The sequence below is a fragment of the Podarcis filfolensis genome, assembly GCF_964270895.1.
Source record: "Podarcis filfolensis genome assembly, chromosome: 2".
Taxonomy (NCBI): Eukaryota; Metazoa; Chordata; class Lepidosauria; order Squamata; family Lacertidae; genus Podarcis; species Podarcis filfolensis.
The window spans coordinates 74722726-74750178 of record NC_139605.1 but is presented as its reverse complement, the minus strand read 5'-3'; the positions used below and the strand labels follow the sequence as shown (position 1 = coordinate 74750178).

At 43.0% G+C, this 27453-nt stretch overlaps 2 protein-coding genes and 1 long non-coding RNA gene across 4 annotated transcripts in view; 1 reads left to right on the top strand and 2 right to left on the bottom strand.

Annotated features, from left to right (window-relative positions):
• Positions 1-1862: 1862 nt before the first annotated feature.
• Positions 1863-4578, top strand: LOC310755182. The gene is made up of 2 exons (XR_014544216.1): positions 1863-3182; positions 3213-4578. It is a non-coding gene; the product is annotated as an uncharacterized lncRNA (long non-coding RNA).
• Positions 3636-14747, bottom strand: LOC310754866 (tripartite motif-containing protein 29-like). 2 transcript variants are annotated; one of them, XM_083597335.1, is made up of 9 exons: positions 14170-14747; positions 11695-11790; positions 9830-10063; positions 9703-9725; positions 8641-8777; positions 7138-7168; positions 6057-6088; positions 5436-5504; positions 3636-4846 (listed from the first exon to the last, which is right to left on the bottom strand). In XM_083597335.1, exons 1-9 carry the CDS (start codon positions 14728-14730, stop codon positions 4827-4829), a joined length of 1203 nt encoding a protein of 400 aa, XP_083453461.1. In that variant the 5' UTR covers positions 14731-14747; the 3' UTR covers positions 3636-4826. The 2 variants fall into 2 exon arrangements, 1 of the variants encoding a protein (XP_083453461.1); XR_014544056.1 differs by lacking the exon at positions 7138-7168.
• A 1806-nt stretch (positions 14748-16553) lies between these two features.
• Positions 16554-27453, bottom strand: part of PPARGC1B (PPARG coactivator 1 beta) — a 116778-nt gene continuing 105878 nt past the window's right edge. The window contains exons 9-12 of the mRNA XM_083596882.1: positions 27055-27121; positions 26327-26448; positions 25448-25602; positions 16554-23970 (exon numbers count right to left, since the gene is read on the bottom strand). Coding sequence (XP_083453008.1) covers positions 23867-23970; positions 25448-25602; positions 26327-26448; positions 27055-27121 — 448 coding nt within the window. The 3' untranslated portion in view covers positions 16554-23866. The remainder of the gene's footprint in view (positions 23971-25447; positions 25603-26326; positions 26449-27054; positions 27122-27453) is intronic.

Genomic DNA, 27453 nt, shown 5'->3' with positions numbered 1-27453 from the left:
TGCCGAGCTTCTGATTGGCAAGTCCTAGGCTCTGTGGTTTAACCCACAGCACCACCCACGTCCCAAAAGGGCCAGTTGTATAAACCAGTTGGCATGTTTAGCCAGCCAATGCAGTTACACAAGTGATAACAAAACCAACCTTGCCTAACAATTATAATGAGCTTGAGTGATGATACCCCTGGGAAGTGTTTCTGAGAAATCATGTGGGAGTTTAAAAACAATGCCAAAATACCTTAGGCAAGCTTGCCTACTAATGCCATGCCAGATACTTGACTCCAGCTTTCTTGCTCCCACATGCCGATCTTAATGCAATGTTATACCTGAATCTGCTTGGTTTGAGAAATATCCACAACTGCAGCATGAAGTTCATTGTGTGTTAAATCAAAATAGGAACGACTTCACCAATGCTGGCCAGATAATTACACCAGATCTACAGTACTAGAAGAATATAAAAAGAGCCTGTTGGATCAGGCCAAAGGCCCATCTAGTCCAGCCTCCTGTTCTCACAGTGGCCAACCAGATGCCTGTGAGAAACCCACAACCAGGGCCTGAGCACGAGAGAATCCTCCCCTCCTGCAGTTTCTAGCACCTGCAGAAGCATCACTCCCCCCAGTCATGAAGGGAAAGCATCGCCATGATTGCCAGTAGCCTTTGATGGGCTTATTCTCCATGAATTTGTTCAATCCTCTTTTAAAACCATCCATATTGGTGGCCATTTCTGCCTCCCGTGAGAGTGAGTTTCGTAGTTTAACCAAGCACTGCATGAAGAAGCAATTGTCTTTTATCTGTCCCGAATGTTCAAAATAGCTGCCACATGCTTCTCCTATATTGCGTCTCTGCTGGTAGGACCATCCATCAAGTATGTCACACATCAAAATGGCGGCAAATCAAGGATTTAGAATTAGTTAAAAGGAGAAAAAATATGAGAAGGAAGGTGGGGAGTTAAATCTCTTAGGATACAACTTCAATGGGAAAAGGCATCCTGAAATATAGGCAAGGGTGCATAATTTAGCAGGATGAGGGTTTTAGTGAAGACAGTTGACACTCTGTGGAGGAACTGAGAAAGGCAAGACACATAGGTTTCAACAATTCTGCTTGCCACACTCAAGTGTGATGAGCAACCAACCTTCCTCCCATTCTGAAGGTGCCGAGGTAGGGAGAGATCGCCCTGGCAGTTGTGCAGCAACCCCTGTTTTGTCCCCTGCTCCATAGTTGGGAGGAGGGCTGGAGGTTGTTTGGCATCTCTGTGACCTAGGTGCCTGGAGAGCCTTGGCCAAACTGGCAGCATTCTTCACTTGCCTTTCCTACTCCTGAGTAGGAAAGGTAGGGATGAGAGGGTAGGACATCATTGTTTTAAGGCCATTACCAGTGGGTGGGGGTGGTAGCTGGTGACTGTAGCCTTTGGCTTGGCCGACAAGGCCAGTCAAAAATTGTAGACTCCTGAAAACACATCTCTTCATTCATTAATATCTTGGCAGATTTACTCAGTTTTGTTCTATGCAGCATCCATCAGAATAAGCTTTCGTCTTTCTTTTAAAAGCTTTGACGGATGAATGATCCTCCACACAAGAACTGTATTTGTTATATGGAGTCACAGAGTCACCTGTCCAAATGATGATTGACTGAAACTGTGTGTTCAACATGATGCAACGTGAACTGAATTTTTTTCATCTCTGAAAAAGAACTCAGAGCTCCCTTTCTGTAAACAGCTAATTTTGCAGAATCGCTTGAGGCTGCAGAGCCTTTGGTTATGACAGGTTTTGGTGCTGTAATTAATATGACAAAATGATATGAAAACAAAATCCCTGCACTACATAAATGTAATTTGAGAATTGCATTAAAAATCATGTTGTATAAAAACAACCAAGTATTTCTAAATGCTCTGGGAGGAAGACTGTTATTGCCAATTATAGAATTGGAAAAGCCATTAATTTAAAATCTCAGTCTCAATAGTATGGATGCAGAAATTTGGTTTAATTAAGAAAGATGCTTGTATCTTCAGCTCACCCACACTGGTGGTGCCCAATTTGTAACTACAAATGCCAAAAGCATTTTAATTCATGGTACCACTGAATACTCATAAAGCAAGTTTGGCTCCCTAAAGTATGTGTGAAATATTACTGAAATATCTCTTTATAGTTGTCCAAATATATTTTAAGAGGCTGCTCCGGGAAACATTATTTAATGAACTTTTGTGTGCCAACTTAATCCCTAAATTCAATTTTAATTAAAACAGTCTAGGATTAAAGATAGCAGGCATTATCCCTCGACACTGAATTAATCAGAATCAGAGGAACCATTCCTCAAAAGCTTGTTTTCACTCCACATTCATAGCAGTGTTTTGCAGCTATCCAGCTATGTCTGCAGATTGGTGCAGTAGACTTGTCTCTGGGCTGTACCATTCCATCCGGTCAGTGAGGGTGCACAGGATTCAATCCTCAATACAAAAAAATCAAAAAAATCTGTACACCTGCAAAACTAGATGGTAGGGGAAAGGGTTCTAGTCTACTCTTCTCCCTCACGTTCAGTTTTTTGTGTGAGTATATATAAAGGAACATTTAGTCATGCGAGTCCCTGCCTGCAACTTGAAATGGTAGGTCCAAGGGACAGGTTCACCTGTGTCAAGTGATGCATGTAGAGGCAAAATAATCTTAATTTCACATATACGTATATCTGAGCTGACAGTAGCCAGCCAGGAATGAGATCTTGTGGTTGTGGTAGATAGCCAGATGAATATGCTGATTAATTTTGCAGCAGCTGTGAACGAGGTAAATTCCATGCTAGAGAACATTAGGAAAGGAACTCAAAGCAAAGCTGCTGATATAATGCCATTATAACAAATCTATTGTGCAACGACCACAGTTGGAATACTGTGTACAGTTCTGGTTGTCTCGCTACGATAAGCATACTGTAGTGTAGGAGAAGTTTCAATAAAGGGCAGCCAAAGTGATCAAAATAATTTGTTGCTCCCTCTGACCTTTTTGTTGTTGTTGGCTGAAGATCTCCAGCATAGGAGAAACAAAGCTCCAAAAACAAAGAAGGTATTCAGGAGTTGCTTGTGCTTCCTGTTTCTACTGCAGGTAGAGGCCAGAGCTGAATAGAAATATTGACTGACCTGCTTTTTTGTTTTCCTTTACTGTGCTGATCTCCCCAACTGTTTTTCATCTTGGTGTGGATCTTAGGTCTCAAATGCCATGTGTGCGGGAGTTCAGTATCACAACTGCAGCAGCAGAAGCCCTGGGCAAGAATCCAGTATATGTCCTCAAAAGATGATAAGGAAAGTGCAAGCCAAGCAAGGAACTGATAGTGAGGTTCATGGCACAGGTAGTGCTTAGCTCAGGGTACAGTTCAGCTAGATCTCTGGACCCTGTAAACCTCTTGGCATACATGTAGTTTGTGGAAATAGGAAACAGGAGCTTTCCAGCTGGCTACATGCATAAGGGAACTCATGCATATGAAGGGATGAGATGAAATGCTTAAAATATTAGTTCTTCTTGAAGGATGTTTATTCACCACAGAAACATAGGCTCCTTGCTCCACCTATTCACTGACCACGAGGTTCTGCTGATTTTAAGTATCACATTTCTCCAGCAACATTCCCCACCCCCTTCCTCCCTTTAAGGATTTAAGACTTGTTAGGATTTGTTCACTGGGGCTTTTATTCACAGATTGTTCACCATGTACATACTTTCAGCACTTGTTTTCATTAGGGCACTTTTGCAATCACAGTCTAACCAGCCCTCTAAATTGAAATGGCCATATCAGTCAATTTTAATGGAACATTTTTTAAAAACTCTGACAGACAAGGACCATCAACCATATGCTTAGAAAGTGTTTCATATTGGGAGGTCTTCAGAGGACACCAAACCGTTCTGTCCCCAAGAACCCTGTTCTGAAACCCCCAGCACAGTGACTTGCTGTGGACACAGAAATTCCTAAGATCTTCCAGAGTTTCCACTCCCAGAAGGTGCCCCCTTTTACTTCTGAATGGAGGAGAGTGGCAGATCTGCATATCCAGTGATCTGGGAGGGGTTCTGTTTTGATGGGAATGGGAAGCCAATGCAGAAAAAGCACATCAGAAGTCAACAGAGCATATTTTAAACTGCAGGGAGCTAAATGTGAATCCAGCAGATCAGCAATACACATCTTCTCCTTCAAAGGACTTAATGCTATGCTAATCACCACCCAAGCTTTATTTCCATCACCAGAGATTGGCTTAATTATGCAGGAGTTATGTTTGCAAGGCAATGGATTCCATTTGATTTGCTTCAAGCGAACAATAAAAGCAAAAAGAATCACCCAGCACTTTTAGCTTTTCATGCTGTAAAACAAATTAACACAACTATACTCAATACAAACAATTGCTTACCAAGAGGGCTGCAAAACAGAATCTAAGGGGAGTTGTACAGCACATGATAACAGAGTTTGGAGCCCTTCAAAGAAAATGTTTTGACAGGACGGCACAAAGGATTTTGATTGGCTGCTTATATGTTTTGTTCAACATTTTGTAGTTCCATTATTATTACACATATCAAAATACAGGGAATGGGAAACAAAAGTAGTCCAGGCATTTCCCAAGTCACTCACAAAAAACTATCAAACAGATCCCGCCCCCCTTCAAACACTAAAGCCAGCAGGTAGAGTGGGCCTACTCTACCTAAATGAGCACCCATAGAGTGCTTTTTCTGAACTGAGACATTATCAAATCCCACTAGGTTTCTTTTGCAACTCAGTTCCACCAGACAGCTCCAAAGCATTCCTCCTGTTTTGTATCTTCGTGTTTCTATAGCCAGTGAACCTGGGTGAGTTCTTGTTTCTTAGTTTCATCATTTCTGAACGTCTGCACCTTTAGAAGAGGAAGAAAGGCTGCTGCTATCATCATCATCATCTTTTCTAGCTGCTCATTATCAACACTTTTAAAAAATCCAAGCCCAGAACTTTCCACGTTTTTCTTCTCTCTTCTAAGCCAAGTCTTCAGCTCATAATGACAGGCATCAGTAACCTGCTACTGCCAGAGTGGGCAGAAGGCAGTTGGTGGACCACTGGCTAATTTCTGAACAGAAGCAGATTTAATTTTATGGTAATGAGAGAAAGTTTGGAGTCCTAACTTGGACAAACCTTTGAAAGGGCCCTGCATGGTGCTCTAAACAAGATAAACAACTTCACCAGATCTAGCTACATTCCAGCTGGAAGTAATTCATAAAGATCACTTTAGGAGACACAAAAGGAGACAAAGCTGTGATTCCAAGTATCTGCAGGGCAGACAGTACCAGCATAAGCTAGTTTTTGTAGGTTGCAGCCTACAACTTTGAAAATATTGTTCCTTGAGATTTTTATCACTAAAAAGTTGTCAAAACATTGAAATAGTGGGGACCTTGGACAGACAATTCAGTGGTCAGTTGTTCATAGTTCATGGTTTATTCTGTTTTGCTTACCTGCGTTTTCTCCAGATATATCCCTGGTCAGTGGTGGTGGTGGTGATGGGAAGACTTTGCAAATCACATCTGATTGAAACAAAAGGAACAGCTAGTTGAACGTGCTTATCATTAGCAGAGGACAATGAACGTCATAAACCCTTCCATGTACAGCTATTCACACCTAGCCTGATAAAATACACTTCTCATTTAATTCAAGTAAGTGTTACATTTATTCTATCATTGTAAATGTTCCATAATATTAGAATACTAGGAGTGTATCTGCCTTGTCTGGTGTAACTCTAAAAGTAACTTTGCATGAAGTTTGGTATAAGAGCCATGAGCACATTTCAAAGCTGCAGTACGTCATGGAATTTTTGGAAGAGACAGAAAAAGCAGGCATATTTGCTTCAATATGAATAGCTGCAAATGCTTTTATAAAATTGTAGGTAGGTCTACAGTTTGCTACTGGTTTTGAAACAATTGCATCCCCCATTTAATAAGTTTCCTACCTGCTCTATCATCACACAGTATTCATGGTCTGAACTACATTTTATAAGGTGTTGGCAGCATAATTTTGGAGAAGGTGAGGTGACATAGACTGGCATCTTGAAAATTAGTAGTGATGTTTCAAACACCTACCATCAAGCGAGAACTCAGCAGCTGGGATTGTCCTTGTGAGAAAAGAGAATAATGGGTATCAATTGAAAGAAAAACGTAAGAGGAAGCAGCAAATGAAAAGTCACACAAAGATGGGAAAACATCCTAGAAATTGTAACACTACACCTGCAACGCTTTCTGCACTTACCTGAGAGTAAGTCCCATTGAGTTAAATGAGATTGACTTCTAAGTAGAATGCATAGGATTTCATTGCACTTTGATTATAGCTTTTTACCATCTCATTGCATATATCTTGTGAAAAGGGCATTCTGCTGACTTAATTCAGATTTTAAAAAGGCTTTAAAAATTGCTTTAAAGGGGCAACGTAACCTGCCCACATGCAAAATGCAATTTTCATACCCCTACAACACACATTATTCACCTCTTTGCTAAGCAAAGTGTTGCTCTAGACATATGTCCCATTGAATTCAACAGCATTGCAGCATCGACTTAAAACACAATGCATTTCAACAGAGGTGGTTCACACAAAGCTGTTGTCATTCTTGGTCAATGGGCTGGGGGGGTTGCACCCTCTGCATGAGCCCAGTGTCCATGTGGACAGAATAACATACATAAAGAAGCCTGCACGTGTATGTAGGCATGATACACACTGTGTACACAGATCATGCAAATCACACCTAAGCAGCATTTCTTCACTCCTTGTTCCTGGTGTAGATCTTCACTCAGCCCTTCTTCCCTGACAGGGAAGGAGGCACCATTTTGCAGCTTGTCTCAGGTGCAAAAATGTCTTGGACTGGCTCGGCTAGTGTCTAAGCTTATTTCAACACTAAATAGAGTTACATGAATTGCAGGAATCCTGTCCCACTCTTGGTCTCTTTTTTTTTAATATGTGGATTGCACTGTGCTTTGTGATCCTTCTTCATGTGTTTTATCAGGAAATAATCAACTAGGTTCTTCTTTTGTGAAGAAAGGTATGGGGAACCCATGACATTCATCTGAAGTATTAATTCCTGTGCTGTTCATTTCCTAAACTGAAGCACAAATGAAAGGAAAACCCAGTGCTGGATGTGAGGAACAGACTGAAAGACAAAAAGGGATTTACCTGCTCCACTGTGTTTGGCTAATGATTTTACCTATGAAGAGTAAGAAAACAGGACAAGACAGCTGATTCATGCAAAACCACTCTTGTAATCAGGAACTGTTTCTGCAAGACCCATTTCCAGGACAGATTTGGCATGATGAGGTTTCGGAAGCAAACCGCCTCAAGAGATCCCGTAGGTGTGATTCAGCATGTCATTTGCGAAATTACATTCAGAACAAGGTAATGAATCATAACACCAGAAGAAGATGCAAGCTCAAGGCAGGTAAGACTTGGATGTTCTCCTTGCTTTAAAGCAGGGGTAGCCAACATGGTGCCCTTGAGTTGTTCTTGGGTTACAATTTCCACCATCCCTGGTCACTGGCAGTGTGGGATGGGCAGATGGGAACTGTACTGGCATCACGTTGCCTACCTCTGCTTTAAGGAATCCAACAGCACACACCATTAAGGGATGGATCAGTCTGTTTCTGGTCCATGATTTTGCATGTGTTCATTCACAAGTTTGTTCTGAGTCATTTCTAAATTAATATGTGAATATGTTTTTAAAACTCCACTCTAAAGTTTGAATTTAAATGCATATTTAAACCCAGTACATAATTATTAAATACAGAGTTAAATAATTTAAATACATAATTAAATAGTATTTTATCACAAAATGAGTATTTTATCTCAGTGAATGTATTTCTATATGTATCTTATTCTGAAACAGGTGTCCTAAATGCATTTTGGTACATGTTTGAGCCAAGAACAGTACTGCAAAATCCAGAGAAGTGTGAAATCTGAAGCAGACATTTGAGTGAAGCTGTTTGCTTTTGGAGAGTTTGCCATAAGGTCCTGGAGAAAAAGTGAGGCTGACTCCTTTGAGAAGATAATTCTCTAGCACTCACCTATGTCTTAATATTTCCAGTTTGTGTGGTTAATAATAGCTAGGTTTAGTCCCATAAAGGTGGTGGCAGGAGTGTCTAATAGTCTCTGTCCCTTAGCAGTTAAATAGCTCCACACCAGCCCAGGACCTCACCCACATACCAGCAGACAGAACCTTCACATGCAGTCAGCTATGAGGATAAATGAAATGTCTAATAGGGATTCTGCATCACCAAACATTTGGAAGGGATAAAATATCCAAAAACAAACAAGGTAAAGAAAATCTGTCCCACGAGTCCCGTAGTTGTTATACTGCTGTGACCGATCATCAAAATCTTTTTAGATAGATTGTAAAGGTTATTTAACCTACCGGTATATTATATTTTGTATCTTTGAGTAAACAGATGAAATTAGACTATGCCCTATAATCAAGTCAATGAAAAATGTGCAGCATGGAAATAGGGTAATTCAAGTTGCTATATATAGCAGATGTGTATCTAGCAGGAGAATGTGCATACTGCTTGTGCACATATATCAAAGTGCATAATCTCTAGTTATTACTCACATATCAGCATATTCACTGTAACTTATATAGCTTACTTAACACTGCTGGGGGAGGTGTTCTTTGGTACGTTCACTTACCATGTACTACTTGCATCAGGGCGTCTAGGTTGGAGATATACATGGCTGTGTGACTTCTGACATCCTGAATGTCTGACTGATCCAGATGCACTGTCAGCACTTCCACACTGTCATTGCTGAAATTCTGTTTCTTAATCCTAGCATGTACAAGAGGTCATTCAACCAACCATGCAACCAAACAACCTACCAAACATCACCCCTGATTGCAATGTCTGTCACTCCTAGGGGTAAATACTAAGTTAACCTATGGATAGAAGAGGTTGTGTATGTCGTTGCTTTTGAGTGAAATTCCAATGGTGCCCTTGCACTCACAGGAAGGGGTCTGTTTTGGCAGAGTTGTCCACTAATGGAAGAAGTGGGGAGGATATTTTTGCTGATTTCTCCTGTCAGGGGCCTTCTAATGCCAACCAGGATGGGGCAGAGATGACAGGGTGCGGAGATTGGGGGTAGGGAAAGATCAAGCACTGACTTGGATGAGGCTTTTGCCCCATAGTTTCCAGACACCACAGAAAAGGAATGGGAACCGTCTGAATCAGTCCCCATTCCGTCTTCTGAGAGTGAGGTGTGGGTTAACCAGACTCATATACCCAACGTGCTTGTCCAATTAATGCATGAAGGGGTTAATACCACAGAGTAAGCTTAGTTATGTCATTTTCCTTACCTTGGGAGGAAATAGGTAATTAAGCCTATTGTCCCCCTCCCCTACATGAGAAGTGTGAAGAGGCTTGAACTGGTTGCTCCAGCTCAACCACACGGCTCTCACCAGCCACTCTTGAGTTCCTTTACCATTAATCTAGGAACTAGATGCCACATATCATTAGCACAATTATCCAAAATGGTCCCGTTATTGCTACTGAAGAGGCAAAGCACATTCCTGAAGGTAGGAAAGCTAATACTTTCAGAAGATGTAGGAGGAAGAGAAAAGACTCCCATCATGCCAAGCTTCTCATTACCTGGCAGTGAGTCCATTCAGTGGACCACCATATGAAACCACGTACATGTGGAGAGCAGTGTAGTCTATGGGACAGGCAAACAAAGGGGAATGTGTGATGTGCAACTTACCTCTCTTGGGCTAGCTGAAAATCCTACAGAAAGCAAAAAAAAGAAATTGTTTTTATTGCACGCAGAGAAAGGGGGGCATCCAGCAAATGAGACTTTGCTAACTTGGAGGGGAGAAAAAGCTGCTCACCTTGAGGAAGAGGCAAGCATCTGTTTTCTCTGTTAGTGCTTGTAGCTCCCGAAGGCCCTGGGCGGCCACGTCCCTCTTGTCTGCCACTTGCTTCTTCAGAGCTGCCATGTCAGCCAGCTGCTTTTTCTCATTGGACTGGATGTCACCTAGGATCTGCTTCTCCTTCTGATCTACCTGAGACTTGATCTCTTGGAAGATTCTGGAGAGCTGATCTGTCAACGTTTTCTTATTGTTCTAAGGAAAGAAAGATGGCAACTTTTTATTACAATTGAATTGTTGGACTTAGGGCATAAACCCGGGGTGTCTTGAGCAAGATTTCCCTATCTAGGCTAAAAAGGATTGTTAGCTCCGTGGTCACAGTCCCTCCCCTGTTCATAAAACTCCCTTAGGAAACAACCATTATTTTAAAAGGTGTGGAGACTATATATGTCAGATAACATTTTTATAGTGAAAAATGACATATTGCTTCCGCAAAACAGGCCACCAAGCTATCAAGTTTATAGCTCTCAGCAACCTCCCAAGTATGTTGCCAGTCGCTCTGAAAAGCACTGTGGGCATCAGCCCCTCAGAAGGTCACACCAAAGTATTCTTGCCTCAGCTATCCTGTGGCTACCACCACTGAGTAATGTGCAGTGCAAACTTATGCATATATACTCAAGAGTAAGTCCCATATAAGTGTGCGTAGGACTGTAGCTTGAATGTCAACAGAGCTTTTTAATTCCCAGATCCTAATACAACCTCCCCCAACCTGGTGTCATCAGCCTCAGTTAGCCTATCTCTGCTGTCTGGTGCTGCTGGGAGTTCTGGTTCAGTTGTGATGGTTCACCCACTGCCCCCTTTCACTGAATCCTTGTGCCTTGGCTGGGATCTCTTGCCTGTTCCCTGGCTTGACTTTGGCTTCCTTACCATTGGGTGCTCTTTTTCTCATGCCCTCCTGGTTTCCCAGCAACTGAAGCACATGCACCAAAGTAGTACCAGAGGCTCACATCTCACCAGTCTTCTGTTGTGGCAGAAAAGGTTGCCTGATATGCAGGGCTGTGCAGAGGCAGGGGGTAGCCCTTGTCCTGGGCCTTGGAGAGCTAAGCTAGCCCAGCCACTGGCGGAGGAAGAGGAGTGTGGGGGGAGCGCACTGCCCCTGGCAGCGTGATCCTGGTGGGGTGCCATCGCGGCTGCCCCTGCCCATGCTGGGCACCACACCACTGCAGGCAGCGTGCCACGCCCCCCGGACACATGCCAGCCCCGCCTCCGCCTGCCCTCTGCCCCCCCCGGTGCCGGAGCATGAAGCTCCGCCAATGGGCCCAGCTGCTTTTCTGCTTGAGTTTTTAACTTTATTCTAACAAGACTCCCACCCCAGGCCTCAGACCAGCTCTGCGTGGGTCTGTGATATGAAGTGCTGCCTTGGAAGCCCCCTAGTGTCTGTTAGTGGTCACACACTCTTAACCAGGGAGAGCCCATGTTTTTGGGTACTTGTCCCTGGTAAACTACTGAAAGTGCACATACACACGCACTAGAGTTGCCATTTTTAAAAAACCCAGTCCTTCTGAGGTTAAGTATCTGAAGAGGGTGTAGAAACACACGCCTGTCCAGACAGTAAATAGAGCATGCACTAACTAAATCTGTGTCCATGTGTGATAGAGATGATAGATAGATAGATAGATAGATAGATAGATAGATAGATAGATGATAGAGACTGTAGATGGTCAGATAATAAACCTTCGGGTGAAAAGAGTCACTGGCCAAAAGTGCTGCATAGTTAAAATGAAAAGATTGGGCTGCTGGATGGAGAAGCATATTGGAGACACATTCATTATTTTCCACCTGGGACCTGAGAGTGATGCATGGCATCATGAAGTTACAGCACAAACCTTTATCTGATCCTCACTTTTCTGAAGCTGTAAGAGTGTCTTCTTTGTGGCAGTTTTGTATTCCTGCATTGATTTCATAATCCGTGAGAGAATTGCCTGATTAAGAGAAAAACAGAAGGGAAATCACAGAACTGTACATTTCAATAAGTTTATTTGGTAGATTAATCAACTATAGCAGAGGTTCCAATTCCGATCCGTGGGGGACTCTACTTTCTACTTCTTTCCATTTGGAGAACTGTCCATTTATTCCTATTCTTTGCTTCTTGCAACTTAACCAATTCCTGATCCACAAGAGGACTTCTCCTCTTATTTCTTGACTGCTAAGCTTACTCAGGAGTCTTTGGTGAGATACTTCGTCAAACATTTTTAGAAAGTCCAGGTATGCTATGTCAACCAGATCACCTTTGTCTATATGCTTGCTGACACTCTTGTTGACACCCTCATGGATTTGTGAGACAGGATTTTCCCTTGCAGAAGCCATGCTAGCTCTGCTTCAGCAGGGCTTGTTCTTTTATGTGCTTGGTTAGTTCATCTTTAACAATACTTTTCACCAGCTTTCCAGAGACTGACGTTATGCTAACTGGCCTGTAATTTCCAGGACCCCCCCCCCCAATTCCTTTTTTAAAACTGCCGTTGCATTAGCTACTTCCCAGTCTTCTGGTATGGAGGCTGATCCGAGGGACATATTTCTGTTTTGAAGACCAGCAATTTCACATTTGAGTTCTTTGAGAACTCTCAGGTGGCTGCCATACATCCTGGCAAGGATGCTTGTGGTTGCAGTTTGAGAATGGATTGCTCATTGACTTGGAAATAAACCCCATTGAACTCCATTTGTATGTTTGGGCTGCCATGATGGTGAATTTCTGCTTTATTTGTCTTTTCAAATATGTTGGGTCTTCTTCCCAAGTAGCTAGACTCCTAATGATTTAAAGCACAATCAAGCATGCAATCAAGTACACAGAAATGTTCCAATAATAAATAATAATAATAAATTTTATTTATATCCCGCCCTCCCCAGCCGAAGCCGGGCTCAGGGCGGCTAACAACACTAAAATAGTGCAACATTATAAAAACATTATAAAAATTAATTAAAATCAAAATTGATGGCAACCATAAACTAAAGTTCTATAAAGATTGCCAAAGGAGGGAGTCAGGCTGCACCCTGACCAAAGGCCTGGTGGAACAGCTCTGTCTTGCAGGCCCTGCGGAAAGATGTCAAGTCCCGCAGGGCCCTTGGCTCTTGTGACAGATCGTTCCACCAGGTTGGAGCCACAGCCGAAAAAGCCCTGGCTCTAGTTGAGGCCAGCCTAATCTCTCTGTAGCCTGGGACCTTCAAGATGTTTTTATTTGAAGACCGTAAGTTCCTCTGTGGGGCATACCAGGAGAGGCGATCCCGTAGGTACGAGGGTCCTAGGCCGTATAGGGCTTTGAAGGTTAAAACCAGCACCTTAAACCTGATCCTGTACTCCACCGGGAGCCAGTGCAGCTGGTATAGCACCGGATGAATGTGATCTCACAGTGAAGACCCCGTAAGGAGTCTCGCCGCGGCATTCTGCACCTGCTGGAGTTTCTGGGTCAGTCTCAAGGGCAGCCCCACGTAGAGCGAGTTACAATAATCCAGTCTGGAGGTGACCGTCGCATGGATCCAAGGCTTTTCTGTCCCCATATCCTGGTCAAAGTCCCACTAGCCTCAGCAGGACTTTTATTTTTTATGTAATTTTGTAATTTTTTATGTAATTTATCTCCTGCCCTTCCTCCTGAAGGAGCCTAGGGCGGCAAACAACAAGCAAAGAGCAAACTTGTTCTTCTAGAAGCAGGCTGCAGGTTCTTACAGAAGGCCATAAATTGAAAGCAATAGCATTAGTTACCACTAACTTTTTTGCAAAATTGTCCTCTAATCTAGCAGGGGCTGTTGATAAGATATTCCCTGGGAAGGGCTGTTAACATGCAGTGGAGGGTTTGTTAATCTTGGCTGGCACAGTGCCATGCTCAGAGGGGGAGAAAAAGTCAATGATCAATGCCAGGAACTGTAATGCACAAACACATTGTCAAGCACGGAAATGAAGATACCTGCAGAAAGTGCTGAGGCTAAGCAAGGTCTATAGGTAGTCTCCACTGTTGGTTTGGTGTCATTTCTCAGTTCAATGGGACCTTCTGGGTGAAAAGCGCATGCTCTACCACAGTGAGCTACAGCCCTTCCCCTGACTACATATTTGTATAAATACATGCCTCACCATTAGAAAAACACCCCACGTATAATTTGCTACTCCTTATTTATCAGGCTTTGAATGCTACTTGATGCTTGATGTTTTTTGCTTCGTTTTCTCCCCCCAATACTATTTGTTTCAAAGTCTTGCAGGATCCCTTTCTTTACTTCCACATTCTGACACCCGTTTCTATTTAAAACATCTCTCTCTGTTACATTTAATTGGAGGACCTCTTTGGAACGCTCCATGCCTGGTTGAAGCCCCTTACCATCTGCTTGTCGTACTCGTCCTTCAGGGCGACGACGTTGTGGCTGCTGTGGGAGCCGGTGGTGGAGCAGGTCTTGCAAACGCACGCCAAGTCGTCTTGACAGAAGCATTCCAGCAGCATGGCATGCTCTGGGCATTTCTTCTCCTCCTGGGCCCCAGCAGTCCCAAGAGCCACCAAGGCATGGTTCTTCTGGGTGGCCTTCGAATTGTGTTTCCTCAGGTGGTCCCGGCACAGGGACGCCTCACAGGTCAGACACTTCTTCTCCGCTGAGTGAGGTTTCCCTAGGCAGAAATCGCAGGGAATCATGATTCTCCTTTCTGTGAGTTTCCAAGGAGGCTTTTCCTTCTGAGGAGGCAGTGAAGAACTGGCAGCTGTCTGTTGACAACCTGGCATGAACCTTGAACACAGGGTAGGAGGTGCTGGCTTTGGACTCCTGCACTGTGTTCGGTATGCCCTGGGCAGAGTCCTAAGAGAACTCCTGCAGCCCCAGCTCAGGGACACAGGACGGCCATGTATGCTGTGTGTCACCATGTTCCAGCAGGTGGTTGTTTCAAATTCCATTGCTGTCTCTCTGCCATGGATCCCTTCCTTTCAGGCTTTACTTCCTTCCTTCTTCTCCCAATTCAAGCTTGTTTTGAGTATGTGCTAGTGTTCACTTCCTGGCTCCATCCTGTCCACATGCAAAACCTATACAGTACTTAGAATGGCTTTGTTTGCCACGGGTAATAACCAGCAGCCTTAATGGGCTACTCCTTTCTGCACATCGCTGCAATATATTTGCCAGTCTCCAAGGATTTGGAAGTGGAGCAGAGGTGTGCAGGGGCACCCTGCTGTTCAAGCAAGAGTCCTTATGCTGGCTTCTGCTAGCACACCAAAGTATTTGATTCTGGTCTTTAATGCCTAGAGAGCAGAGGGGTCTGAAATGAGGATTTTTGCACATGAACGGCATTTCTGAAAACATCTCTCACAATCGCAAATAAGGGCAGGGACCAGAACATAAAGAGAGTCCTGGTAAATAGGGACACTTGCAAAATACAATTCCGCACATTTGAATGATCAATTTCCTTTCTACCCAATGTTACTTACTCACCTAGAGGTCTCCTTAAGCTTTCTGCTACATTTTCCTTTCCTTTCCTTGCTGTTCAAACACTTTTATTCTGCAAATAACAATTGGCTCTTTCTTCCCATGCCCACACACCTCCAAAGTACTCTTTCGTCCTGTTAGCAGAATAATAAACACACCAAGTTCCAAGGCTCTGAGGGCTGTGTGCGTACAGCGACAATCCCATCCCCCTGGGGCTTTGTGGCATGACTGAAGCATAAGTGCAATGAAACCTGACTCTGGGCTCATCTAAACTTACCTTTGCTCTGCATTTCTGGAGACAGGTCCCAGCTTTCCAAGTCCATGTCCAAGCACTCCCCGCCCCGCAGCACTTCCCCCACAAAAACCTGAAAGCAATTAATCAGAAAACCCAAATTGCTGAATTATGGCTGGGTCAGGGAGAAGCAATGACCCTGAGGTGGTAGGAGGAGGATGAAACAACTGGAGATGGAGCAGTTGTCTTGGCGCTTTTGAATTAAAATGAGCTGTGTTTGGTGTCTGTTGCTTTCCCCATTAATGATAGGTTTTTTAAACACCTGGCCCTGCCTCTTGTGTTACTTGGGAGATCAGTTAATACTTGGGGGTCAAGGGAAAGATCCCCAAACAGTATTATGGGGAACCAAGGGTTGCATGCTGCATCCATTGCCCCTTTTGTCACAGAGTGCTATCTTTGCCAACGAAGCATGTGAATAGTGTAAAATCATCCTAATAATAATAATAATTTATTATTTATACCCCACCCACCTGGCTGGGTTTCCCCAGGAACTCTGGGTGGCTCCCGACAGAATAATAATAATAATAATGCAACAAAAAATCAAACATTAAAAACTTTCCTAAACAGGGCTGCCTTCAGATGTCTTCTAAAAGTCATGTAGTTATTTCTTTGACATCTGATTGGAGGGCATTCCACAGGGTGGGTGCCACTATCGAGAAGGCCCTCTGCCTGGTTCCCTGTAACCTCACTTCTCGCAGTGAGGGAACCACCAGAAGGCCCTCGGAGGTGGACCTCTTCAAAGCAGTGTCAGAGCTTCTGCATGGGGCACTTAATCTGGATCTCTATTAGAAACCAAAGACTACAGCTGTTCCATAAGCTGGCATCTTTCAGAAGACACCTCTGTCTTCTATAGCTGTAAACAAGGCCTACGATAGGTGTGAGGGTCCCCAGACTCCAGCTGATTCATAGAGAGGACATGGGTGCAATTTAGGAGCAGAAAGCCTCCCAAAAATGTACACACAATTCCACACAGAGTTGCAAGCAAGAAGGACGTGTTGGACTTCATAGTATATTTGTTATGATTTATTTATTTATAGGCAGATCACTTCACTATTTACAGTACATGAATGTAGAGATTCTACAGTCTTTGTGATGTAAACAAGTAACTCCACGGCAGGGGAGTTTCAAAAAGAAGCCAGTTCTGAAGTATTTACACAATTTAAAATAGAACTTTTATATACCTACCAGATAGATATAGAGAATACATTGAGCAATTTGGTTAAATCATCTACGAAACTATAGAATCTGACAATGTAAAAATACAAGAAAACGTTCTCTCATTTAGAAGGTAGACATTGAAATCACACTAGAAAGAAATATTTCTTTTAAAAAATGACAATAACAAAGGAAAGGCATAAGAATCTATGCCGATTAAGGTTAAAGTATATTACATAAATAAGGACACAACAGAACACAACTGGGGGGAAATTAAGTGAAATATAAAAATCTTCTACTATTTTTTTTAAAACAGTGAACTAAAAACTTGATTTTATTGATTACAAAAGGGGTCAATCCTGCTGCTTTTACTTACCAAGAAATAAGTTATCACTTAGTTAATACATGTAAAAGAGAAGCAGAATTGGCCCCTTCTAATTATTAGCAGTGTCCTCTTCAAAAAACAAAAAATCTAGTTTTTATTATAAATAACATAGCAAATGTGCCCCTCTTTTAGGTGAAATTCTTACACCTTTCTTAAGAAATGCATCAATTTAGTCTCCTTCACTCTCTCTGGCTCACATACACTCATAAACACACGCTGCAAACAGTGGTATTAATTCACTCTTTTTCACTTTTCCAATAAATAATGCCACCTAAAGCACCAGTGGCTGCATTAAAACCAGACTCTCCAGGGGTTTGCCTTGTTATCCACATCAGACATAGTTTCCTCCATGAGGAAATGGGAAACGTTTTGACTTTTTTTTGGGGGGGGGGCGGGGACCAAAAACCTTCAGTGTAAATTGACCCTTCAAAAATTCAGTAGGCTAATCTAGTAGTACAGGTGCATTTTTCTGCATATAAAACTGTGTGAAAACTGGCCTACGCATTCTCTTCAATGTTGTGTAAAGCTTTGAAAGACAGAATTCTGCCATAAGAATATGGAGCAACCTTATTTCTTTCTATTTTTTTGAGCTCCATTTGCTCATTGGATCACAGCCTAGGTAATGGATTGGGGAAACCTGTGACCTTTTGAATGTTGTTGGGCTCCAACTCCCATCAGCCCCAGCCAGCATGAACCATGGTCATGGATTATGGGAGCTGTACCCCAATAACATCTAACAACACAGGCTCTCCCATCAATGACATGTGCTATGTATTCCAAGGACAGAGAACCCAAGTAAGGCTGATGCATTTGATTTAGTCTGCCTCACTGGCACAAAGTTTAGGGTGACAGCCTGATACCATGATAAATTCACCCAAGCCAGATTGGATAGCTTGCTCCTTAACACTAGGGCATAGCCGAGTTTTCACTGAGATTCTGCACATAACCTTTTCCCACGACATGGTCATTTTTCAGGTGCAGGGAGCGTACAGAGATGCGTTCAATCATGTGAGCCCCCCACCTGCATTCAGGTGGCAAGCTCAGTTGCAGACTGTTAGTGACAACCTCAGTCATAGAGATCCCGTCCCTAAGCTGCATGACATGCAGCAATGCTTGTGTACTTGTTTTTGTAGCATCTATCCTACAACACATTAATTTGTTAGAGCATCATAGGTGCTCACCTCTAGTGCATTTCTCTATTAACGGTAGACTTCCAGCTATAAAATGCAAAATGCATAAGCCCCCAGGTTACTTTGGGGGAGGAGGCGCACTGCCCCCTTAAGTGCAAGGAGGTACCTGCAATCATACGTACATGAAAATGTTATGGTTGGGCCAAAAGTCACGTTAAAATGATGCATGGGCATCAGTGATGTGGGGGAAATGATGCCAGGGGAAATTGTCAAAAAGCACACAAATGAGAACGAGGCCTAAACAAACAATTATTTGCAGAACGTTGATGGGAAAGCAGAAGGCTTTGAATGCTCATATTGCTAAAGTGTGTCACAAATAGACTACCCTGCTGTAAGAACAAATTGAGGAAATGCTCAGCTACAGATTAAGGACTTGCTATTTTCATCTGGCAAATGAAAATCAAAGTGTCCTTGCTCTCTGATTCCTCTAAGGCTTTTTGACATGGGCTACTGAGAAAATTGGATGCTAATCATGGAAACACATGACCAAGCTGACATGAAAGTTTCATGGAGGTAGCAAAGCTCAAGACAGTCACTCTGAGAGGGAACGTGGGATGAACATTTCCATCGACTGACAATGAAAGTGACGTTTGGGAACCCAGTTCTTCTGCACGCATCTTCTTTTTCTGATGCCTGCATTCACTCCTTTGTCTGGTTGCTGAATTTAGCAGGAACCATTTGCGTTTCACATAAAAGCATGGTTATTTAAAGGACCAAGGGCAAGGAAATGGCTTATGACTTATTCCTATCGTTAAGGTATTTTTCCTAATTAAGAAGCAGTTAGGAGGGACTTCTTTTTCACTCACACTTACCCACACGCACACCCCTACATATAATATAGAGATAGTTCTGTTTATTTAAAAAAATAAATGTCTCCCTCATGATTGCCTTTCTCAACACACCCTCTTATTCCGAAACACCCTGGAAAATTGAATTCTTTTAATTTGTTTATTTGGTTTCTCACCTGATCTTGCAAAGGCTTGGTTTGTTTCTGCTGCTAATCGTTGTTATGGCTAGGCCTACCCCTTGGGTACGGGGTCCTTGGCTTTATGCATATTATTAAGAGAAAGAATATGGGAGAAAGTTAGGCAGACTTCGCAGAAGTATACGGAAAGCACAGGAGCCCAAGCTCTTTCTAAACAGGGCAGAGGAAGTAACCATTAAGGTAATTAAGGTCCTTCTTTAGCTAATGGGGGCAGGGGACCCTCGGCTATTCTTCTTAGCCTCAACGTGCGGCCACCTTGGGAAATCAAAATGAGCTGAACTGCACCAAGGTTTAAATCTGCCCAAACATGTTGGCGGCAGTGATGGCTATAGCAATGTGTAAAGCTCATTTTAATTCCCCCAACCTAAATAAGGAATAAACTTCCTTTCCCCCTTTTCATCTCCAACCTGTGCTTCGAACTCAGCAAGTGAGGGGCTTCAGGCTGAGGAAGTGAGCCTTGTGGGGACTGCACCATGGAACTAGCTCCTCACACACTAGTGGTGGTGACACTCAACTGCTGATGGCTTTGCTGGTTCCCTTGTGCACCACACTGACCCCCCACTACTGCCTCAACCCTCCTGAAAGCAGCAAGCCACCCAGCTGGCGGGAGGTCAGGGGAGGACTGCCACCCTACCACTGTCCTCACAGTATGAGCAAAATGCCTATTCTGTATTATAGGCCAGGACTGTGGAACCCACCAAGCCCATCACAGTATGCCAGCCATCTACGGAGGCCTGCAAGACACTTTGACCCCTGACCAGGCCTCTGGCAGGCTGGTAGTTAGGCAAGCCACAAGTTCTGTAGATCTGTTAAAAAGGTATCCACCCAGCTGCTCTGATTCGTGGAGATGAACTAGGACCTCCAAGTGGTCCTTCCGATTCCTGTGCCATTCTGAACTGAGTTTTGGGGTTTGTTTTTTTCACCAGCAGCAGCTCAAACTACTTCTTGCAGTGCATGTGGAGCACAGCAGCTTGCTGCTCTATGAGGACCTTCTTGGAATATACCCTGAATACAGGCTTGCTGCCTAAAATTCTCCCATCGCATATGGAGCAACTTTCCAAGCTTCTGATAGCCAAGGGTTTTTGCACTGTTTGTATCCCTGTGGCTGATACAGCTGTGCTTCCAATAGCCATTAAAATAAGCCACAGGTTACTAGTGTGCCACAACCAGCATTAGATGTCCGTGCTTTTCAAACCATACCACTCAGGCTCTACATTCAACAGTGGTGGATTTACAGCTGCTGCTGCTATACCCAGCAGCAGTCAGAGGGGCTCAATGCCCCGCCACTACCTTTTCCCTATACATGTGTGCGTTTGTGCACATGTGTGCATATTGCATAAAGTCCTAGTGAAATTTCTCACAAAAAATTAAAATAAATATTTTTATAGGCTTCAGGCAACACAAAGACCACTTATTGCACCTCTCCCTATATCTAGGATTGAGAGGCCATGTGCGTTACAGGACCTTCTTCCCTCCTCAAAAGAGCATGCGTGTGCATGCTCTAACATCATTGGTAAGTCCAGCCTCTTAAAAGTAACTTGAGATAATAATAATAATAAAAACTGATTAAATACAAACCCATGTTTGCAAGCGATCTGCACTGAAGGCAGCTCTTTCTGGAGAGCAGAAGGAGTCTTCCTTCTCCTCTGCAGCTGCATTCAACACTTTCAGCATGCTCAGAAATTTGATGCATTTTCCATCTCTCTGACCAAAGCCAGCGGTGAACTTTGATCTACCCTTGTAACCAAGCCAGGAGATGGAAGAATTCCACTTAACGGTTGTAGGGGTGGTTACTTATTTTTCTTCTTCTTCTGTTCGATTGTTCTCTGAAAACATCAGCACAGCACAGGACAGGACAGGACAGTCCTACCCACCCTAAGTGTGTCGCTATGTACATTCTACAGTAAGCTCTATAGCAATCACATGTAAACATCATTGTGGTGAGGAAATACTAGGACAGAAAAAGGCAGAGCTACAATGAGGCACTTGTCAACAGCAGATGCTTTATCTGGGCCAGACTTTGCTCTGGGCTGATCATGAGAGGATCTTGCAATCCATCAGTAAGTTCTCGAATGGAGGTGGTGCAAGCAACATTGAAGCAGCCAATATCGTGAGGTTTATTATTATTTTTTTTGGCCAACAACACGTGAAATTGTGACACCAGTTACTATATAAAATAAGCACTGTTGTTATTAAAGCTCCACATTAAAAGACAGAAACGATCACATAATTAGTATGGGATAACACATGAGCCGACGCCTTGACCTCATTCCTGGTGTTTCTGATGCGTGTGGTCCTTACTGGGTCAATGGAATTACTCAAGACAGGCAAGCATGAGTTAGACCTAAGCCAGGCAGTTGCCAAGGTCTTTGGCAATTTGTTCCTTTTGATTCAGATTAAATAACTGCTGGCCAAATTAAGGTTGTTGCATTCTGTATACATGGGGTGGCTAAATGCCAGAGATCTTGATCCTTTGTGAAAAATAAACCAAAGACATGGTGGCTGATGAAGGTATTAGCAAGGTTATTTGGTCCCCACTTGAAAATGCTATCGCTTGATGCATCTGCTGGTTTCTTGGTCTGCCTCTCATGTTCCTGGACATGGCTTCCAAGTATAGCACGAGAACAGCCATACTGCATGAGGCATTAGCACAGTATATTGTGGCAAGTCCGAGCTATGTTTGAGTGAAACAATTGCGGAAGTTAGATAGCGACTCCTTCCCACTACTCGGTCTTCCGAGCTAGAGGCTTCTACACTGCCTCTGTCCCAGCATCCCGGTTCGTATCAAAGAGCCCCTAAACTAGTTGCTTAAATCACTCTAAGACTTCCTTTGTAATGACTCCTCAAACTTCTGAATCTGAAAGAAGCCAGGGAAGAAATAAAGGAGGGCACAAGATCGTCGCCAAGAGGAAGTCAAAATGAACATCAAATAGGCAGTGACATCCATGCCTTATCTTGACAGGGAGCGGGAGAAAGAGAGAGAGGGGAAGTCACTTCACAAGGCTTCATAGCAATGACACTATGTTTTATGGCTTATTCCACTCATAAGGAGAGTAGTGTTCAAAATGGAGCAGGGACAATCAGCTGATGAGCCATGTGCTATGTGCCAGTCACGGTAAGCACCGTGAACTCACTCAGCCCAAGGTGTGAGAATTCCTTTGAATTTTTTTTCTGTTGGGTGTTGCCCACCAGGCAGGAGATTTTGCTTTGGTTAGATGACCAGATGGGTAAAAAACTATTCCTGAGGCTACTGGTGATGTCATGTATGGCCTTAAATGAATTGCTCCACATTCCTCTACCTCAAACTCCCACGTGGACCTGGCGAAACTGCAGCTGCTATCATTAGATGGTAGATGTAATGCAAAGAAACCTCCGGGCATAATTGTTCTGGGATTGGCTCTCAGACTTTCTCAGTCTTGCTGTAGACTTGTGCTCCTGCACTACTGGTCACGATGGCTATACAGAGCTTTCAAGTTTAAAGACAGAACGCCTCTTGAGTAACAGTTGCTGGAGAGCAAACAAAAGGACTACTGCCTTCATACATTGCTGGAGAGCATCAAAAGGAGAGGACTATTACCTTTTAGGAATCTAGTCGCCCATGGCACAAAACAGAATGCTTGACTAGATAGGCATTTGTTCTGATCCAGAGGAGTTTTTCTTTGTTCTGATCCAGAGGAGCTTTTCTTTGTTCTGATCCAGGGGAGCTTTTCTTACATACCATTTCCCTGGCAGGTGGGGCTTCACTACCTTGTGACCACTGCCAATCCATCATAGACAGCGGGAAAACACACACTCTCCCCTTGCACCCTTTTCCTCCCTCCCCTTCCTCAAAAATGCACCACCTGAGAACGCCATTCCTATCTACCCAGAGCCAGCTCTGGACTGAGGAATCACAATGTGCCTTGTGCCATCAACAAACAGGGCAGTGGTGATCCCAGAATTCAGCCCAAACGAAACGGAACAAATGGCTTATATAGCAAGAGCACAACATCAGTCGGTCACCCCTTGGTTCGCCATGGACAGGGCTGAAGCCAATTTCAACTGAGTGGCCAATTGGAGGGCACCCTTTGGGGAGGGCCACATCTGCTGACAGGCAAGTACCTCATTACAGTGCATAGTTAAAAATCAAGGAAGCGGTACAATAAATCTGAATTACAGTACATCTGAGCCATAAATACATTATAAGTATATATTTCTTTCTTCTATTAAAAATTAGTTTACAATCCTGATTCTATTCACAATTAACAATTTCATCATCACACACTACAGACAAAAAAAAAGTTATGGTGAACACAGCTGCAAATCCACAGCGGAAGTGGGGTAACGGTGGGGCAGAGAAAGGGGCCGGACAAGAAGGGGACAGGAGGCTTTTGCAGGCTCATCCTAACACAACCAGTCAGAAGCAAAGATACTAATGTGTGGCAGTGGAACATCAACACCATGGGGACTCACAGACAGAAGCAGCTTGTTCAATGTAAACATCGATTTAAAGGGACAGCAGTCTCTCTCTCTCTCTCGTTGTATACTTAATCATTTCTTTGAAAACGTAAACATATTGGAAGTGCCTTGACTGAGGTATTGAGGTATTCCTCAAAGGTTAAGGCTGTTACCGATGTAGGCTTTCCTGGGCCTCCTGCAGCAGGCTGTCGAAATCCATGGTCTCATATTTGCTTTTTATCAGAGCTGGGGAGGACTCTTCTGTGTTGGAATCTGGTGTCAGGAGAGAAGAAGTACACATGTTGGTCAAAGGAAAAAGCAAAACCTGTTAAGCACCCCCCAAAAGAGGCAGAGAAGAGCCATACTATGCATTCTCTCCCTCTTGGTGTTTTTTTTTTTTTTTAAATATTAGCCCTCAGATATTTGGTGTGGAGGAATTACGTAATTACTACACAACAGGAACTAAGGAGAAAGGAGAATTCCCTTTGGCCTACATTTTTAAGTGGGTTAGTCAATTACACACCTTCTGGACTAATAATGTGGACTGTAGTTCAGTTATCCTTCAGGTTACAATTCCCAGCTCAGCAAAACACCAAAATGTGTGTTTATTTAAAAAAAAAATACTTTTCAAAAATACTTTTTAAAATACAAGTGAGGAATAGGAAATTCGATTCCTGATTTATTCCTGCTGATTGTGTTTTGCAATTCATTTTTGTGCTGCTGAAACTTTTGTTTTTGTCACTGTTTATTGTGTTCTTTTTAGAAAAATAGTATTTTTTTAAAAAAAGTAAAACGCCATACAAGGTTCAGCTTCATAGAATATATTAAGATAAATAAGAAATACATACACAATATATATTTCAGTATATAATTGTGTTATTGTATTAAATACAGTCTTTCCTAATCCTAAAATAACACATTGTATAAGGACCTATGATTGCCTGATGAATGCACTCTACCATTCCATTAGTCAATGAATAAGCTCCAGTTCTGTTAGGTTTCGGCCTACATTCTTTCATTGTTATATAGCTTGTAAGCTTAGTTATTCCTGCAAATTCAATACATTTTTGCCTCCCATTCTCAGTTGGAGCAGGAGCATAATCTCAGGGTCATGGGCAAAAGATTCCTGCATTGCAGGGGGTTGGACAACATGACCCTCACAGTCTCTTCCCTTCTTTTTCCTAGGATTTGAATGTTTTTTCCAATATTTTGAGTAACATTTTACAGTGTCTATAATAATGCAAGACATCAGTTCTCCTAGCTGCTTTTTGTGTGTTTGTCAATACAAATAACGTAGGTCCTAAATATTGCGGTACTTTTTATTTTCCCTATTATATTCTTAATCTGGGATGTGTTTGGGGTTGGTTTGTTGGTTTGCCTTTTCATACAACCATAAAATACTTTTATTGTATTATATAGCTGCTGTATACTGCTTTGGAGGCCCTTCCAGTAAAATAAAAAGGCCTATAAACTGGAATATAAACAACTACAACAAAATAGTGACAAGCCAGAGAAAGTGAGCAAGCTGAAGCTCCATCGAATGTCTGTAATAACTCAAGGTATTCCCCTATTAGCTAAAACAAACCATCAATGATAATAAATAGAAGTGAACCTATTGGGCCGTCAATGAGCATTATGTACAAATGATAACAAACACAACGGGAGACAGCACAGCAAAGAAATCATCACCACTGAAACAAGGGATGGAGGAGGACGTGGACCGCTTTGGAGTGACATGGGGGTGGCTTACCCAAGTCAGTGTATCTGGTCCAGAAGAAGTGCCCAAAGCCACCGTAGCTCAGCTGGAACAAGGGCTCATTTCTTTTCCTTAGCGAGGCACCATTCTTCAAGGATAAGGCGGCATGTTCTGAACACCGATACGTGATGAAGCCATATTTATCTCCCCTGAGAAACAAAATGAAGAACTTAAGCATAGGCAACAATTTACTGCCATTTATTTGTGTTACGTTTTTTGTAAACCTCCAAAAGGACACATCGTTTTCTCCTCAAAGAAGGTAGGTAGAGCTGGAAGGTAATAGACATCCCAGTGAGCCTTTGTGGTTAGCCAGGGATTAGAAGCCAGGTGCCTACACTGGTCTCATTGAAATGAATGGATATGACTAAGTGAGGTCCAATAGTTTCAACAGATTTACTCTGAGTAAGGCTTAGCTGAATACCACCCTCTAGTTCTCCTTGCATGCCACACTTTATAGGTCATTAGAACCCTTGAGTCCAAATATATAGGCCTCCACATTTCCCCTTTTTTTTTTTAGGAGAAAGGGGGACTCGTTATTTTATAATCAAGCAGATCCCTAGAACAAAAAGGATTTCAGAGGGCAACAGTCCCATGAAATAACACTGGAGAAAGCATTATGTCTCTTTAAAATCCTGTGAAGCAGCATCTCTTCAGATCACCATTGTACCACAGCAGCAGACACTTTCCCAAAGAACAGACATCTCCAGAGTCGTCCCCACAAAAAACACTCTCCAGCTTTCAATCCCCAAATAAGACCGAAGTCCTGCCTCTCATGTCATGCAGGATAGACAGGCTAGGTTCCTGGTGCTCAGTTCTCCAAAAGTTCCTGCTGGTTCTAGCAGCGAGGGAGGGGGAAGCATAGCTTTGACCCACCTTTTATTCCTGGTCAAAACGCAACACTCAACAATCTCTCCGAACACCTCAAAGCGCTTCTTCAGTTCAGTGGAGCTCATACTGCTGGCAAGGTTTCTGATGTACACTACGCGGCCTTCTCCCTGTTCAGGGATGAGAATAATTGCTTAGGCCTGTCCTGATACAACTCTTTCTTCTTCTTCCGACTGAACTCTTCCTATCCCCCAACCTGCTTTAACAACAAGGCAGCATGATGTTGTGTAACAAATGCACAAACTCTATCTGCTGAAACGGCTCTTTGAGGAGTAGCTGCCTGCTAGCGCTTCCCGGCTAGCTTGCCTATCGTGCACCCTTTATCGTCTTATTTTATGTCTCTCTTTCAAAAGCTGCAGCTTTCCCCCATTTCAGCTTCACTACAAAGTTGCCATGGAATTACAATTCCCACTGCTCTTTGTAAGTGCCTGTTGATGAATTCGGCACCAAGTTTCTCCTGGGTCAAGAACTGAATCTGTTGCCGGTTATGTTTACTTTATTTCTTTCTAATTCATCATCTTAAACTGGTGTTGGGCCAAGAGATACTGCAACATGTACTGTGCCACTCCTACTTGGAGTGGGAGTCAAACCAAAATTGCTTTGTCCCTAAATTCAGATTAATTTTCAAAAGAGGGAGTCAACCGATCTGGTTGGAAACTGCACCATTCCCACTTGATTTATTACAGAAGCCCCCACACAGCAAACAGGTCACTTACAATGGCTTTTTCTCTCTTCTCCATCTGTCCAACAGTTCCATCTTGACACTGCTTGCCATTTTCGTATCTGTTTGATAAACAAGACGGCACATGAATTTAGTCCTGAATGGACTCTGGCTGGTCTGAGCGCTAGAAATCATAAGGAAGTAGAGGCACACTTGTTGCTTGCAGGGACAGGCTCACAGCACAAAGAATGCTGTGTCTGCAACAGCAGGCTTTCAAAGACAAACACCAGCATCCAGCATAAAAAGGAGAAACAGCAAGGCATCAAATACAGGGGGGAAAGGGTGGACAGAAATAAATTTGCAGAACCTAATATGTTTCAAAATTTTTCTCCATGCTTAGGTACAACCAATTTGAGTCTTTGGCTTCCAATTCTGATGCAAAAGGTCTTAAAAC

Excerpts from the sequence above, each read along its gene's own strand:
- LOC310754866 (XM_083597335.1), bottom strand. The coding sequence starts at position 14,730 with ATGGAATTTGAAACAACCACCTGCTGGAACATGGTGACACACAGCATA. Across the intron at positions 8,778-9,702 it reads TTTCAGCTAGCCCAAGAGAG|GATTAAGAAACAGAATTTCA; the intron begins GTAAGTTGCACA and ends TGTACATGCTAG. Across the intron at positions 6,089-7,137 it reads AGCCAAACACAGTGGAGCAG|GACAATCCCAGCTGCTGAGT; the intron begins GTAAATCCCTTT and ends TTTTCTCACAAG.